The 15,668-nt window shown below is 29.5% G+C and overlaps 1 protein-coding gene and 1 pseudogene across 2 annotated transcripts; one reads left to right on the top strand and one right to left on the bottom strand.

The window, feature by feature from the left end:
- LOC114184697 (putative arabinose 5-phosphate isomerase) lies at positions 1 to 5,614 on the bottom strand (annotated as a pseudogene).
- LOC114185022 ((-)-germacrene D synthase-like) lies at positions 5,592 to 15,215 on the top strand. Of its 2 annotated transcripts, none has more exons than XM_028072504.2 (7): positions 5,592 to 5,837; positions 12,672 to 12,951; positions 13,062 to 13,434; positions 13,636 to 13,854; positions 14,005 to 14,146; positions 14,241 to 14,480; positions 14,794 to 15,215. In XM_028072504.2, exons 1-7 carry the CDS (start codon positions 5,709 to 5,711, stop codon positions 15,097 to 15,099), a joined length of 1,689 nt encoding a protein of 562 aa, XP_027928305.1. In that variant the 5' UTR covers positions 5,592 to 5,708; the 3' UTR covers positions 15,100 to 15,215. The 2 variants fall into 2 exon arrangements, with proteins under 2 accessions (XP_027928305.1, XP_027928306.1); XM_028072505.2 differs by lacking the exon at positions 5,592 to 5,837 and adding an exon at positions 11,257 to 11,432.
- The last annotated feature ends 453 nt before the right edge of the window (positions 15,216 to 15,668 follow it).

The raw sequence follows: 15,668 nt of genomic DNA, 5'->3' as shown, positions 1-15,668 counted from the left end.
CTATTCGAGCTCTCGCCTAGGCGAGAAGGGCTCACTTGAGCGAGAGAACCTCTCACGCCTGAGCGAGACTGGTGAAGGGTTGTGCTCTAGTTCCGTTTTATTCTCTGATGTGGTTGTTTGCCTGCATAATAGAGTATGTTACTGTAACCGCATGAAGTATGATGCCATGTATGTTGAATGAGATTAAATGAGAATGAGATTTTGTTATATTGAGTATGAAATGAAAAACATGAATTGTTTGGTTGGTAGTGGATTGGCATGAAAATTGAATGCTTGAGATGTCATGTGAATTTTGTTGGTAAAAGAGTTTCAAGGGAAACTCTTGGAGATGGTGTGGTTAGTGTATACCTTGATATAGGAGATGTCTAGATAAATGAATGTATCTTGAACTCTAATAATCGTTCACGCTCACATAGAACATAATGATTTAGGTGAGAGTGGCAGGAGGTCCTAGTCTTAGGACGTATTGGGCCTAAAATATTAGAGGATTAACCTTGTGTGTGATTGGGTAATAACCCCTTGTGTCTAGACTCTGCAGAGTTTAGAAACTAGCACATGCGCATACTTCCTTTAGAATTCTATATCAAGAGTATGATCTGGATAATCGAGTCAGAAAGGTCTTGCATTTGTTTGCCATCGTATGATTTGGGTGCCTACTGCTTTGTATGATTATAACCTGATTTAAATATTTACTTGCTCAATACCATGATCAAAAGTAAGAAACTACATGTAATGCCATATTCCATTAACCATCAATGGTGTATAATGATCTGAATTTTGATTTCTTTATGTGCAGGTTAACATTCAAACAACACTTAGGAGTTTGTTTCATGGAGAATTTTCCACTGGACAGTCCCAACAAATTAATCAAAACCCTCCTACATCATCTTCATCTTCTTTGAGATCAATATCCACAGGTAGCTCTGAATCATCTCTTCTTATCAGAATTCCAGACATTTCTTAATCCCACTTTCCTGAAACACTTGGAGGAGCAAGAGTGTTACCACCGATGCATCATATGATATCAAAAAGAAGAAGGCGTGAGAAACTAAACGAGCTTCTCACTTGAATCAAGTTCCCTTTTCATTTTTAGTATTTCATGATAGTTTTTGATAGATTTTCCTATAAAATTTGAATTTTAATGTTTGTATTTTTTATATTTTGGTATAAATTTAAAATTAGTTATCTATATATAACTTGTTAATTTGATGAGTGTTATATTTATTTAAGTATAACATCATCAAACATAAACAAATACTATATAAATAATTACAGTTGAAAAAGTACATTAGAATGCATAAACACGGTAAATGAATATAGCTAATTAATATTAATATTTTTAAAATCTGATACTTCACATAGGTTTTCAAATCTATAGTGTTTTACCGAGATTCTCAAATCTATGATATTTTATGGAGGTTTCTAAACCCATAATATTTTACGAAGGTTCTTAAATTTATGGTATTTTATGAAGGTTTTAAAATCCATAATTTTTTTACGGAGATTTCAAAACTTAAAGTTGTTAACTAAGGTTTTAAATCCATAAAACTCAACAAAGGTTTAAAAACCTCCACTAAATACAAAAGGATAAAAAGTCTAGTTAATGATTGATATTTCCTGAGATTCGTAAAAACTCAAACAAACACATTCTCCATGGGTGGTTAGCGATAGAAATCGAAACCCCGAGTAAATAATTTAGCAGAGGTTTTAACGTTGGATAGTGTAAAAACAAACCTCCGTTAAAATCACTTGTTTTTCGTGAGTTTTTGATATATATATATATATATATATATATATATATATATATATAACTTTAATAATTATTTTAATTATCAAATATTTTATTTATGATGATATTTAATTGTTAAAATATATAATTTAATATAATATTTTTTATAGTGAAGGTGGAACTTACAAAGCATTTGTATTTGGATTAAAATGTAAGTATCCAAGCAAGTGGTTATAAGTAGAGATGTCAAAAAAATCTGTACCCACTAGTATACGCGGATAAAATTCGGAACAAGTAGGAAATATGCACCAGTGCAGAAAGGGCTTTCTGCCCCAGTTATTTTTCACATTTTGCCTCGGGTCTGAAACCGAGGCATATTGGGGCGATGTCACCTTTTGGCCTCGGTTATCACCCGAAGCCATAGAACCAATTTTATGCCTCGATTATGGTTAAAACCGAGGCCATATGTGAGTTTTTTGCCTCGGTCTTGGTGAGAACCGAGGCACAATCCCAATTAAAATATTCTCATCGTTTATCACAGGTAAAAACTGAACAGGCGACGAAGGTGCCTCCATCTTCTTCATCGCCTCCACCGCCATAGCCTCCGGGCCAATAATTCTTGGATTCCTAACATCAATAAAAAAACCTCACTGTTATATACTCTTCTCCTCAACCAAGCATCAAACATAACTCGAATGCAGAATGATATGTATTACTGATACCATTCTCTGATCAAAATTGGAGTTTCCTCTTAGAATGGAAGAAAACACAACATCTGAGTATTGCTCTTTACCTATTTGTTTCTAGTGAATGACATTTACTGTGAAATTCTGTTCTGATTATGAGCTTTCTAGGTAGTATGTACGCATGTATTGATGTGATGATGATTGTTACCTGTTGCACATCTTCCCCATAGTGAGTTTGAAAATGGCTTCCCCACTGGCTCAGAGAGTGCGACGAAGATCACTGTCGGTGAACGTTCCAATCAGACGGTACCGGTCATCGATCACAAGGAGGCATTTGCATCCTTTACTCATCAGTTCCACAAGCTGGTCCATAATCAAATCCGATTCTCTGCAAATCGGAAGGTCGTCCTGATTCCTCATCACATCCTTCACCTGCAATTCAAATTCGCAATTCAAATTCCAATCAGACAACAACAAATTAGGGGAAAACAAATGTACATGCAAGGGAACGGAAAGATGACCTTGAAGATGAGACTCTTCCCGATCTTGCCGACTGGATGGTTCGCGGCGTACTCCTCCTTGGTGAGATTCCTGGCCTCCATGAGCACGATGGCCACGGTGTCCCCGAAAACCATCTGAATAGCGGTGGATGTGACCGGCGCAAGGTTGAACGGACAGAGCTCTCTCTGGAGAGGCAAATGCACGGCCATGTCGCACGCCACGGCCAGCGCGTTACCTTCGACGGAGGTGAGCGCGTTACCTTGAATGGGTTAATTTTTTATCAATTGGTTTTAAAAAATCTCTATTTATTTGTAAACTGTCATTCAACACTATTTAAATGAGTTATTTTCACTTTGTTTGAAATTTATAAATATTATGCTTTGTATTTTTATTTAAATTTATAATTAAAATATATTTTTAAATATTAAAATTTTCTTTTGTAAATATATGCAGATGCCCGTGGATATTAAAACAATATGCGGGTTGAGTATAGGTATTGATAAATATTTATTCACGATAGAGTACAAAGGAACTACTACCCGTATCTTACCCGTCCAACAGAATATTTAAAGTGATTACTAAAAGTCGAAAAAATAACAATTAAACATAAAAAGTAACATATATAACTAAAATTTAAAATTGTTAAAGTTACTCTAAAATTGTCTAAAGTCACCCACATAATTTCGTTTAGATATATTTTAAAGGTAAAATGGAATTCAATAATTGAGAAAGTAAGTAGTAGTTCGAACATCACAGTTAAGTGACATGATATGTCAACACAACATGTTGTCATTCTTGGTTGATTAGAAAGCAGTTTTTGGATGAATTTTTTCAATAAAAATGTTCATAAAACTAGAAACTATTTGTTTCATTGTAAGGTATTTTATACATTATTAAATTAGTTCTATGTAAGTTATATCCCTAGTAGTTTTGTACTATTTAAGGATTGAGATGAAAAGTGAAAGAAGAGAATTTGAAAAGTTATGAAGACCACCGATTGCTTGATTTGTATATGATTTTCAGAAGCAAGTTGTTTATTCTTGTGTTTATTGTGTAGGTTAATTTTGGTTTTAATTTTGTTATTTATAGAGGATATGTCTGCATTGTTTTACATTTATTTTCTACATGCAGACATAACCAAAATTTTGTTGACAAATTAAATAGTATATGGATTTATTAAGAAAAACACACACAGACTAGTTAGTCATTTAGCTTTAGTATCAGAACACATACCGATTAATTGATGAACATGAACACCGAAAAAACAAAAGAAGAATCTTGAAGAACTTAAAATTTGTTTAAGTGACCGTTCGATTTTCCACTTGAAACAATATATATTCTTGATATTTTACTTGAGACTGTAAAATAAAAGGATCACACATCCATTTAACAATAATTTTAAATAAGATTAGTATTAATATGGCGAATTTTCTAAAACTGTTACTTTTTACAAGACAATTGAACAACGGTCATATTTTTTTGTAAAATATGATATTTTTAAGCGGGAAACTATTAATTATTATACTATTATTTAAATGAATGAAAGTTTGAATTGCCATATTTTAATTAATCATTATTTATTCACTCAATCATATCTTTCTGGTATCTAATTTTCTAACTCATTGAATTATTTTTATGCAATTGGAATCCACGTGATTTGATAGGATAATGTGAAGGAGCTAGATGTAGTTTTCAAATTGAATTCATGGCATGGCAAACACGTTAGAGTTAGGAATTGAAAATTGATAAAACAGAATTCAGACCAATTGAATATAAAAATGGTGAATTATTTCACACACTACAATTAGAACTGAGATTGATTTCATCCACAAATTGTTCAGAGATTTTATCTACAGTTGAAAATCCTTTGATATCGATTTTGTGAAAATTCACTTAATCTTAAAGAGTCAAGAATTGAAAATTGAGTGCACGTGTTTGTTCTGGTCTTGGTGTATATTAGTGATTAAGGTGGTGTCTAATTACTTTATCATTTTTTCATTCTTGAGTAATTTGGCATTACAAGATAATTTTGAGTTAAAAAAAAATAGTTAGTTATTACAGTGATTAATTTATATATTAATTTATAAAATTAAAATTTTTTTATTGTTAAAATAATTTGAATAAAAATTATAATTAATTAGTGACTAATTTAGAAATTAATTTATTTGATAGTCAAAATCTTGATAGCTAATGTTTAGTGACTAATATATTTTAATAGTCAAAATCACGGGTAGCTAATTTTAAAAACTAATTTAGTGATTAATTATAATTTTTTATTCATAATAGTAACTATTTTATAATAATCAATAATTTTTAGTTTTGTAGATTGATATCTAATTTGATTATTATAATTACAAACAAGAATTTGTCACTAAAATTAGTTAGTATTTAGAAAAAAATTTGTGTCCATTAATTTCATTTTATTTCAGCTTCTTGTTCGTAATTTTGCTTTGAATTCTTATTTTTAATCGTGAGATATAGTCTCATGAGATAAATTGTTAAAAAGATACTAAGTTTTGAATTAAATTTAGAGATTACAAAATTAGGAGTTAAGTGTTAGTATCCATGTTTTGGAGAATTCTTTTAAACTTGAATTTAAGTCTGGAGAAATTAAAAAGCACAAATTAAAAAAATATATATATTGATGTTCTGTATTACCTTTAATAGAGTTATCTCTTAGATGCTCAAAAGTCGTCATATATGTCCAAAAATCATTTAAATAGATCCTAGACTTGGATCAAACTATTCATCTTTCACAAATCAGGAAAAGAAAGCTTTGAAAGAAAAATAGCATGTCTCTTGCACCTTCCTCTCTTCCTCTTCTGACTCAAGATGCAGCACCTTACATCACGCGACCTTCTGCAAATTTTCCTCCAAGCTTTTGGGGAGATACTTTCCTTCACTATCATTCAGATTCACTGGTACTATTTTTTATTTTTGCATTTGCAATTTTTTACTTTTATCTGCTTACATTCTTATTATTTATTAGTTTGTTCAATTTAATGATTATTGGCTTAGTCTAGCTAGTTCCTTTGCAACAGATTCACCATGAGTACAAATATGTAAATAAAAAAATTATAAAGGTTCAGCCATTAATAGGTGAGTGTGAAAGCAGAGCCTAAAACTTCTTTTCACAAACTGCGGCATCTTTTTCTTCGAAGCTGGATTTGTACAATATATAATATTGTATTAATATAAATGAAACAGAAAGAAACAGTAGAGTGGATGATTGAAAACATTGTTTTCTACTTTTTGTGCTTTCTACTTCACAAAGTCCTTGACTTCTACCAAATAAATCTAATCTAAATATCTTACATCGGAATAAATTCATACCGACAAGATAAGAAAAATAAAGTAAAAGTAAAAATTCAGATCAAATTTTTATTTTTCCCATATTCCTAGAAAATATATTGATTATTCTTTTATCTTTTTTCATTCTGTTTGGTGACTTATTTTCTTTGCCATTTAGGAGTTACAAGGTGACTTAATAATAAAAATGAAAAGGAAAATAAGAAAAGTTTTGGATTTAACTCCGCTCACAAGTATTTGGAAGGTATAAGGTTGGTTTGAAGGGAAAGTGAAAAAAGTTGTAAGTTCAACTCCATCTATTAACAAAATACTAACACTTCACAATTGTTGATAAAAAAAAAGATCTTTGTTATCTGTATGTATATGGAATCTCACTAATTATCTCTATGAATGTTTAAATCTCTTCATAAATGCAGACTTTGAATCTCATTCATATCATGATCGATAATCAACATGTATTAACATAAAGTTAGAGAATAATAAATTGTTTATTAAAAAATTTCTTAAAAAAAAATGCAATGATTAGGCTTTCCTCAACTAGTATCTCTCTAGCAGATTTTCTCAAGAGAGGCTCTATAGTTGGTTCAAAAGGAGCTAGTTTAGTTGTCTAATTAACTTGTGTCTCAGGGGTATCAACTACATCATCCAATTTACATTCACATCTTCCTATGATCAACAATCTAGAAGGAGGTTTTGGCTCAACACAAAGCACCCATGAGTAACCTATATTGACTTCTCTTTGTCAATATTTTCAATGGTTTAATCCTAAAGAAAAATAATATCCAAGCTTCTAACAATATTTTTATCAATTGAATCCCAAAATCTATAATAAAAATCATCATGACCATAATAAGAAAAATACAATGTTTACACTTTCCACCAAACTAAGATCTTTTATCTCTAGAGATGTGAATTAATGCTTTGCAGCCAAATACTATCAAATGACTATAGGAAACGTCTTTCCCCTTCCACGCCCTCACAAAGACATCACCATCAAGAGGAATAAAAGGAGAAAGGTTAATCAAATCTACTACAGTTCTGAATGCCCAGCCCGAAAAGCTTTAACAATTTGCATGAGAGACCATGTATATAATTCTATCATTAATTGTGGGGTTCATTCTCTCTACAACCCCAATTGTCTTTGGAACTGTCTTTTCAAACTTGATGCCATGCTCCTTGTAGTAATGCACAAAATGACCACTATATTTACCATCTTTATCTGCTCTAACACATTTCAACAACTTCTTTGTTTCTCTTTCAACACTTGCATGTAAATGCATAAACGCATCAAGTACATTGTATTTTGATTTCAAAACAAAAAGCCTAAACCTTTCTAAAATGGTCATCTATGAGTGACAAAATAAGAGCAATCACTAATTGATTTAGCATCCATAGTGTAAACATCAGTGTGAATTAAATCTAGGATATGTGATTTTTTTTGCATATAAATGCTAAGCAGTACAAGTTTCGAGAGATGAACATTTAAAAAAAAAACAACCCTTATCTTGAAATTGTAGCAAATCCCTTTCACTCAAGTAACCACATTGTTTATGTTATAGTTCTATGGAACAATCCTCAATTGCATTCACTTGAAGTATAGATAACTTTATTGATGTCCAATAAAATATTTTGCTTCTTTGCTTTTTCTACCACAATTTTTCCTTTAGTGCACTTCCATTTTCCATCACCAAAGGAATTATGATAACCATCTTCATCAAGTTCTTGTATAGAGATTAAGTTGAGGCAAATATTAGGGATGTGACTGACATTCTTCAAATGCTAATGACTAGTATTAGTCTCCAACCAGAGTTCTCCAAGTGGTGTAACATGAAATAAGATAGTGAAATCAATAATCCATTCATGTTCCTTGCTAATGAGATTAATAGAGTCATCTACATGAACAATAACAAACTTCACCATCAAACACAACTACACTAGTAATTTTACCTTTATCTACTCTTCTATTGTTATTATTTCTTATGTCTCTTGACCTCTCTCACTTGAGGATCTTGCACTCTTTAATCACATGTCCCATTTTATTACAATGGAAATGTGTGATGTCTTTCTTTGGCCCTGATTTCCCTCTTGACTTACTACGATCATTAAACCTTTGAGAATGGTTATTAAAATCTAAAAAGTTCTATACATATTTTTTTCTCTTAAATCTGTGACTAAAGCTTCATTTTAAGTAGAGGAGATAACCTGATTGTTATACCTTTCGTCTTAGTTTTGTCATTTAAGAGGTTATATATCTTTGACCATGTCAAAAGTTGGTTTCCTATCAGGAGCAAAGTTACTTAGAGATAGTACTTATGTATCCCAACTTTCTGATAATGAGTTAAGCAACATAATGTTAGTATAACTCACCATCTAACACAATCTCTATAGTGATCAACTGATTCATCATAATCTAAAAATTACTCAAGTGTTTAGCCACCAAGGAACCATCAATGTATTTCAAGTTTACTAGTTTCATATTAAGGAATGTCTTGTTCAAAGAATTTTCAGATTCAAACAATTCATTTAATCTCTTTCATAAGTATTTATATTGAGTCTCACGTGATACATGATAATAAATAGACTGATCTGATAGTAAAGAAGAAAATTCCAAATCAAATATTTCCTTCTCGACACATTTGCACGACATACATTGGTGTTACTCTTTTCTTTTACTTTATTCTCTCTCAGTGACTTCTTTTCTTTTTTTACCAGAGACACTTAGAATTACAATCTTTTTATCTCTTTCTGAAAAACTTGATGCGAAGGATAACATTATTTTAAATTGTATGATGGGATGATATATAGCCCAAAAAGAAAGAAATGTCTTCTACGTATTACTTCATTTTGTTTATATGCTAAATTTTTTTAGTCTTTTTAAGATTTTTTACCCTCTTAAATAGTTGTTCTCAAAATTTAAGTGTTTTATATATTACTTCATTCATTTTTGTTTCAGAATGCTTATTCATCTTATATCGGTTATGAACTTATGAGTCAATGTTAATGGTAATTTAAAATATACATTTTTCTTAAAACATCTTTTAAAAACAAAATTGTGAAAGTTCTAAAACAACTAATGTCTTTAGTGATTGACTATAACATCTCCAGCGACTTGAAGTCGATTTTAGGTTTTTCTTTTGGGCTTTTTTTTTTCTTGGCATTGGGTTGTTTCTGTTTTCTATCAAGTATTGGTTCATTTTCCTTCTTTTCTTTGTGTATAAATATTCGCCATTTGCATACAGGCAGATGCAATATATAGAAAAATTGAATCAAACAAAGTTTCTTCTTCTAACTGAAAGCTCTCTTATTTTGCTTTTCTTTCTGATTTTCATGAATTTGTTATGATGTCATAGCAGACTTATCCACAATATATAAAAGTTAACACAAGGATTTTTATCAATGACACATGTAAGATTGAAAATATCAAAAGAAATGAATAATATGAGTACTTACACATGAATAACTTACCCAAGTTTTAAACAAACAATGAATAGAATAATAGTAGAAAAAACTTAAAAGAAATTTAGAGTACACGTGATCATATCAGTAAAAGTCGTCATCGAGAAACATTTCTTCCATACTATTAGAAATGTGATTCCTAACAAAGGTTTTTTTTTTTTCTTTTTTAATTAATCTATTGTTCTAATTGTTATTGAGTTGTACTCTAATCTCAAATACGAAATGTACATAACTGGAATATGTTGGAAGTATTAGTATATAAATGAGTGTGAACTTTATTTGGTCTTTTAAGATTTGGTCTTTTAAGATTGAGTTTGACATAAAGTGAATTTCTTAACAATTTATCTTATATTTTTTTTCAATAATTTTTTATTGTTAACTCATACTTTAGTAATTATCACTATGTTTATTTCAAAAAATCAATATTAATATAAATTATCCTTGAAAGAAATATTACACTTAATAATTATTAAAAATTATTGATGACGTGAAATTATTGACATTGAAAGCCTTCTTTGTAGTGAAAAAGAGATGTATATATTAATGAATAAAACCAATATTTGAAAACCATCATCCAAATCTCCTTTAGGCATAAAATAGAATTGATGGAAAAACCCTGTCATGCACTGAAAGGAAGTATTTGTATTCCTTTTGGAATGTATTGCACGTTCATGGATTCGCTGTCTAAATCACAAAATAAAAAGTTTAACACTTTTTTTTTTTATAAATTTAAAATTTAAAATTTAAAATATTTTTTTATGAAAATAAATTCATTTTTATTTTCTTTAATTTTTATTTTTTATTGTTTATCAACATTAATTGTGTGATGATAATTTTTATAATTTTTTATTTTGTTTTAGTTTTGTGGCTTAATGAAAATCATGCATGTATCCTTTTTTTTAATTATTTTTGTTTCAAAGAAAATAATTAATCAATGCTGAATAAATAATATTATTTTTTTCGGTTAGGATTTTTCTTATTTATTTTTCGACCATTTGATGATAAAACTACAATTCATTTTTATTAAAAAATTATTAATCTATTTTTTCATTTTTTAGAAGAAAAAATACTGACATTTGAATATTTATCAAGCCATCGAATTTGAATGAGACGATCCACACAATTAAGCACGTAATTTAAATACTTTTGATACAAATTCTCAACATCAAAGAATTGAAAACTATTTGTAATCTACATCATTGGAAGGTATATAATAGAAAAACAAAGACTTTATTTTTTATTATAATAAAGATAATAGCTACTTGAGGTAATAGAAAATATAAAAAGTAACAAGTTACAGATAAAAAAGAATGTAGGGTTATATGTGATTATATAAAGTGGAGCTTACGAAGTATTTGCATTTTGATAAAATTAGTGATGCGAAAAATGATAGTATTATAATCACAATATTGTCCTTACACAATCTTACAATGACATACCAACAACTTTCTCATTATTCTTCAGTTGGATCAGAGTCATCCGCAATTATCATTTTTCTTATATATCTATAACACCAAACACCAAAAACTATAAATTAATTCATTAATATATATATATAACCTAGCCTTGGCCCAAACCATTCATCTTTTCATAAATCAGGAGAAGAAAACCTTTGAAAGAAAATTAGCATGTCTCTTACACCTTCCTCTCTTCAGCTTTCGGCTAAACATGCACCACCTCACATCACGCGACCTTGTGCAAATTTTTCTCCTAGCTTTTGGGGCGATACTTTCCTTCAGTATCATTCAGCAGTACTATATGTTATTTTTGCATTTCCAATTTTTTACTTTATCCATTTACATACGTATTATTTGTTATAGTTTGTTAAATTTTAGTGATATTGGTTTAGTCTAGCTAGTTCCTGTGCATCAGACAAATATGTAATAAAAAAATTATACAGGGTTCAGCAGTTTTTCTCTTTACAAACAAATTACAGCGGTTTTTTTTCAAAGCTGGACTTACAATATATATACTTTCAAATAAATGAAAAAGAAGATAGTTACCATTTTTTACTTTATACCACACACACCAAACTAATCTACATGTATAAAATTGTTACCTAATCATAGAAAATGTCACAAATATATAAAATTGTTTTGTGACGGAGGATAGGCATATAAGTTCTAATCAAATCATGCCACTTTGATTGCTACAATTTTTTATAGAAAGAAATTACACCCTAATTATTAGCGATAATTTTTGGTTTAGTGATAAACACTCAATCCAATAATTGGTATCCAAAACTTTTGTCTTTGAGCAATAGTCATAATTGAAAAACTGTTGTCTAAACTTAAGGCCACTGTCATTTTAATTTAGGCAATTTTTTTAAGTGTTGTTTAAACTGAAAAATAGTGTAGTGAGTAGAGACGGTGGAGAACCTTGTTAAGTTGACTTATATTGGATGAGTATTTGGGTAGAAGTAACTAAGAAATATGCATTCTAGTGTAACTTAATTTGATTAGTTGATGATTGAAACATTACTTTCTACTCTTTTTTTCAGTATTTGTGCTTTCTGCTTTACCTAACTTCCTGCAAATTAATTAACGTTTCAGTGTAGATATCCTATCATTTCGAGTAAGACATCAACCAAGTGTTGGAACATATCTAAAACACTTCTATGAAAAATAACATCAGTGAAGATGACAATCATTCACATGTGTATTTATATGAACACAGTCCAATTGTTTATTCACATTATAATGACGATCAAAGTGTTTAAAGCTTTCTAAGTAGTATTCAAGACATTTTTTAAACTATATTTTTTTTTAAATGTGAATGCATGATTAAATCAATTTTAACCATTACAGCCTACTTAAGATCAATAAATGTCTTACGAAAAGTTTTAGAAAGATAGAAAATCCTCTTACATCAATTGTTTTATTTTTTCAGTGTGTAAGCTTAGTATATAGGTTTAACATTATCCACACGTTCATACCTCTTTCCATTACATATTCACTACAAAAACTTATTTCTTGCAACTGAGAATGCAGGAAATCGATGACAATATGAAGCAACAATTTCAAACGCGAAAGGAAGAAGTGAAGAAGATGTTTCTATCTTCAAACAATAGTATCTTACAAAAACTAAATTTCATTGATTCATTGCAACGTTTGGGTATATCTTATCATTTTCAACATGAAATTGATGAAGCATTAGAACAAATCTACAACTCATCTACAAATGATAATGTCATAATAGAGGAAGGTTGTCTTCACTATATGGCGTTACTATTTCGTTTGCTCAGGCAAAGAGGGTATCATATTTCGTCAGGTATGTAACATCTTTGTCCCCAAGAAATCTAACATTCATGAACCTTATTATATACATAGATTATTGATTAAAATCCCATATAACTCATATGTGTGGGTGAATTCTAATAGATATATTCAACAAATTCAAGAACAACAAAGGAGACTTTGATCAAAACATTGCCAAAGATGTACAAGGATTGTGGAGTTTGTTTGAAGCTTCACAGCTAAGGATTCACGGGGAAGATATATTAGATGAAGCACTTGATTTCACACACATTCATCTCAAATCCTTGATTGATCAAATGAGTGCATCCTTTGCTGCACAAATAAGTCATTGCTTAAGGAAACCACTTCACAAGGGAGTTCCTAGGTTGGAGGCCAAACGTTACATTTCCTTCTATGAACAAAATCCTTCCCACTGCCAAGTTCTTCTTTTATTTTCCAAAGTAGATTTCAATATGCTGCAGAAATTGCACAAAATAGAAGTTGGAAGTATCACCAAGTAAGTGCAGATAAATAACCATGTACTTTTAGAATAAACAATTTTGATATGAAGAACTAAGAAAGGTTTTTTGCCTTGACATATTGGATTGTTCACAATCAAAAGTAGTATATGCATTCATGATATTCAGTTATAACAAAACTTGTTATTAAGCAATCAACTATGAATATGACATTATAGCTGTGTTTTTTGTTTATACAGATGGTGGAAAGACTCAGAATTTGCGACAAAGGTCCCTTACGCAAGAGAAAGGGCAGTAGAGTGCTATTTATGGCCAATTGCCATGTCTTATGAAACTGAATATAGTATTCCAAGAAAGATAACTAGCAAATTGATTGTGTGTATCTCTCTTCTAGATGATACTTATGATGCCTACGGCACAATACAAGAACTTGAACTCCTCACACAAGCAATTCAGAGGTTTATCTTAATTCAAATTATATGATCGACCAATCTTATATCATGCTATACTACAGTGGAAAAATTAATGATTTGAAATCTTTCACACTCATAAATTTGTAGTTCTTAAGTATTCCTTCATAATCCTTCTTTTGTTTGTATGATTTTCAGATGGGATAATAGTTCCATTCAATCTCTTCCAGATAGCATGAAAGTAGTGTTTAATGCAATTGTAGAAGTGTGTGATGAAGTAAGGTTGAGTACCTTAGAGAGTGAAAAATCAAGCATAATAGTGCAATGTGTTAAAGAAGCTGTAGGTTTTTCATTCATATACTTTTAAATTGGTGAAATAATCAGGGTTTGCATCGTTTACTTGATCATATATATTCAGGTTATTTTACTTGCAGTTTTATAACTTGGCACGAGCGTACTTGACTGAAGCAAAATGGAGTGAAGAGATATGTGTTCCAACATATGAAGAATATAAGGATAATGGAGTTATATCTTCTACATACCCTCTTATGATAACGTCATTTCTTCTTCTAACAAAATTTTCAACTCAAATTGATTGGATTTTGAGTAATCCAGCAATCATCGAAGCTGTTTCACTTATTGGCAGACTTGGGAATGACATATGCTCGCATAAGGTACAATATATTTTAACATGTGTGTTAATTGATTGTAATATTATTTAATTTTAAAACTCATTAGAATTTGATACCATAAAAAAAAAAGCCGTAGGAAACAAATCAATTAATTGAAAAATATATTTGAACTGTTATTTCTAATTATGGAAAGTGGTTAAATTTACTTATAATTCATGATAAGCCATTTGATATTAATTTTGAACCAATACTTTATTAAATCTCTATTATTGCCCAATCATATCCACTTTGGTTTTCATATGTGTCCTATATCTAATGGTGGTTGATGTTTTGGATTTGCTTTGATTACTCGTAGTTTGAACAACAAAGAATGAACGTGGTTTCAGCAGTTGAATGTTGCATGAAACAATATGAGATTTCACAGGAAGATGCTTACAAATTGATTGAAAAAGAGATTGAAGATTTGTGGAAGGTTATAAATGAAGAGTATTTGAAGTTAGACCATGTTCCTACAGCCATGCTTGATTGTATTCTTAATGGAGCTCGCATAACTGAACTTGCCTATGAAAACTTCGAAGATAAATACACAGACGTAAAACTATGGAAGGATGACATTTTTGCATTACTTGTGAATCCCATAAGCATGGAGGAACCCAAGTAATAGAAGTAATATCCATTATAAATAACTATTTACATATTTATTTTGCACCGGTTCAATGCATTCCAGTATGCTATGTAATATTCATTTTCATTGTTCTATATAAAGTCTATCTATCAGTTCTAGTCTCAAATGGCTGTAATTAGTTTTTTTTTTTTTTTTTACAAATTTATTAAAATGAGTAAACTTTTAAAGAATTACGTAAATCGACAAGTCCTGGTTTTAATAATACGTCTTTAAAATAAAAATAATTTGTGTTTTTCACAATTTTAGACTAAATAGAAAGAAAGAAATAGTATTTTGAAATATGATTTATTTTTTTGTTTTTTATGTTTTTTCAACTTTTATACAAACACGTTTTTTATTTTAATATTTTTTAATAATTTGATAATGAATTTTTAAAAAATTTTAAATTGTTATATAATTCTTTTTATTTTAGAAATATTTTTTAATATTTTGACTAATAAATTAAAGTTAAAAATTTATAATTCTTTTTAATCTTTAAAGGTTATTTTTATTTTTAACTTTTTATATAACAATTTTATTTATTTATTAATATTTAATTATTAAAA

The sequence above is a fragment of the Vigna unguiculata genome, chromosome 5, assembly GCF_037176805.1.
Source record: "Vigna unguiculata cultivar grain cowpea cultivar isolate G323 ecotype 2 chromosome 5, ASM3717680v1, whole genome shotgun sequence".
NCBI classification, from domain to species: Eukaryota; Viridiplantae; Streptophyta; class Magnoliopsida; order Fabales; family Fabaceae; genus Vigna; species Vigna unguiculata.
Note: the sequence above shows the minus strand (reverse complement) of the source record. Positions and strands in the feature narration are given on the sequence as shown.

Coding starts and splice junctions, on each gene's coding strand:
- LOC114185022 (XM_028072504.2), top strand. CDS start 5,709: ATGTCTCTTGCACCTTCCTCTCTTCCTCTTCTGACTCAAGATGCAGCA. Junction 14,147..14,240: donor TGCAATGTGTTAAAGAAGCT/GTAGGTTTTTCA, acceptor TTTTACTTGCAG/TTTTATAACTTGGCACGAGC. Junction 14,481..14,793: donor ATGACATATGCTCGCATAAG/GTACAATATATT, acceptor GATTACTCGTAG/TTTGAACAACAAAGAATGAA.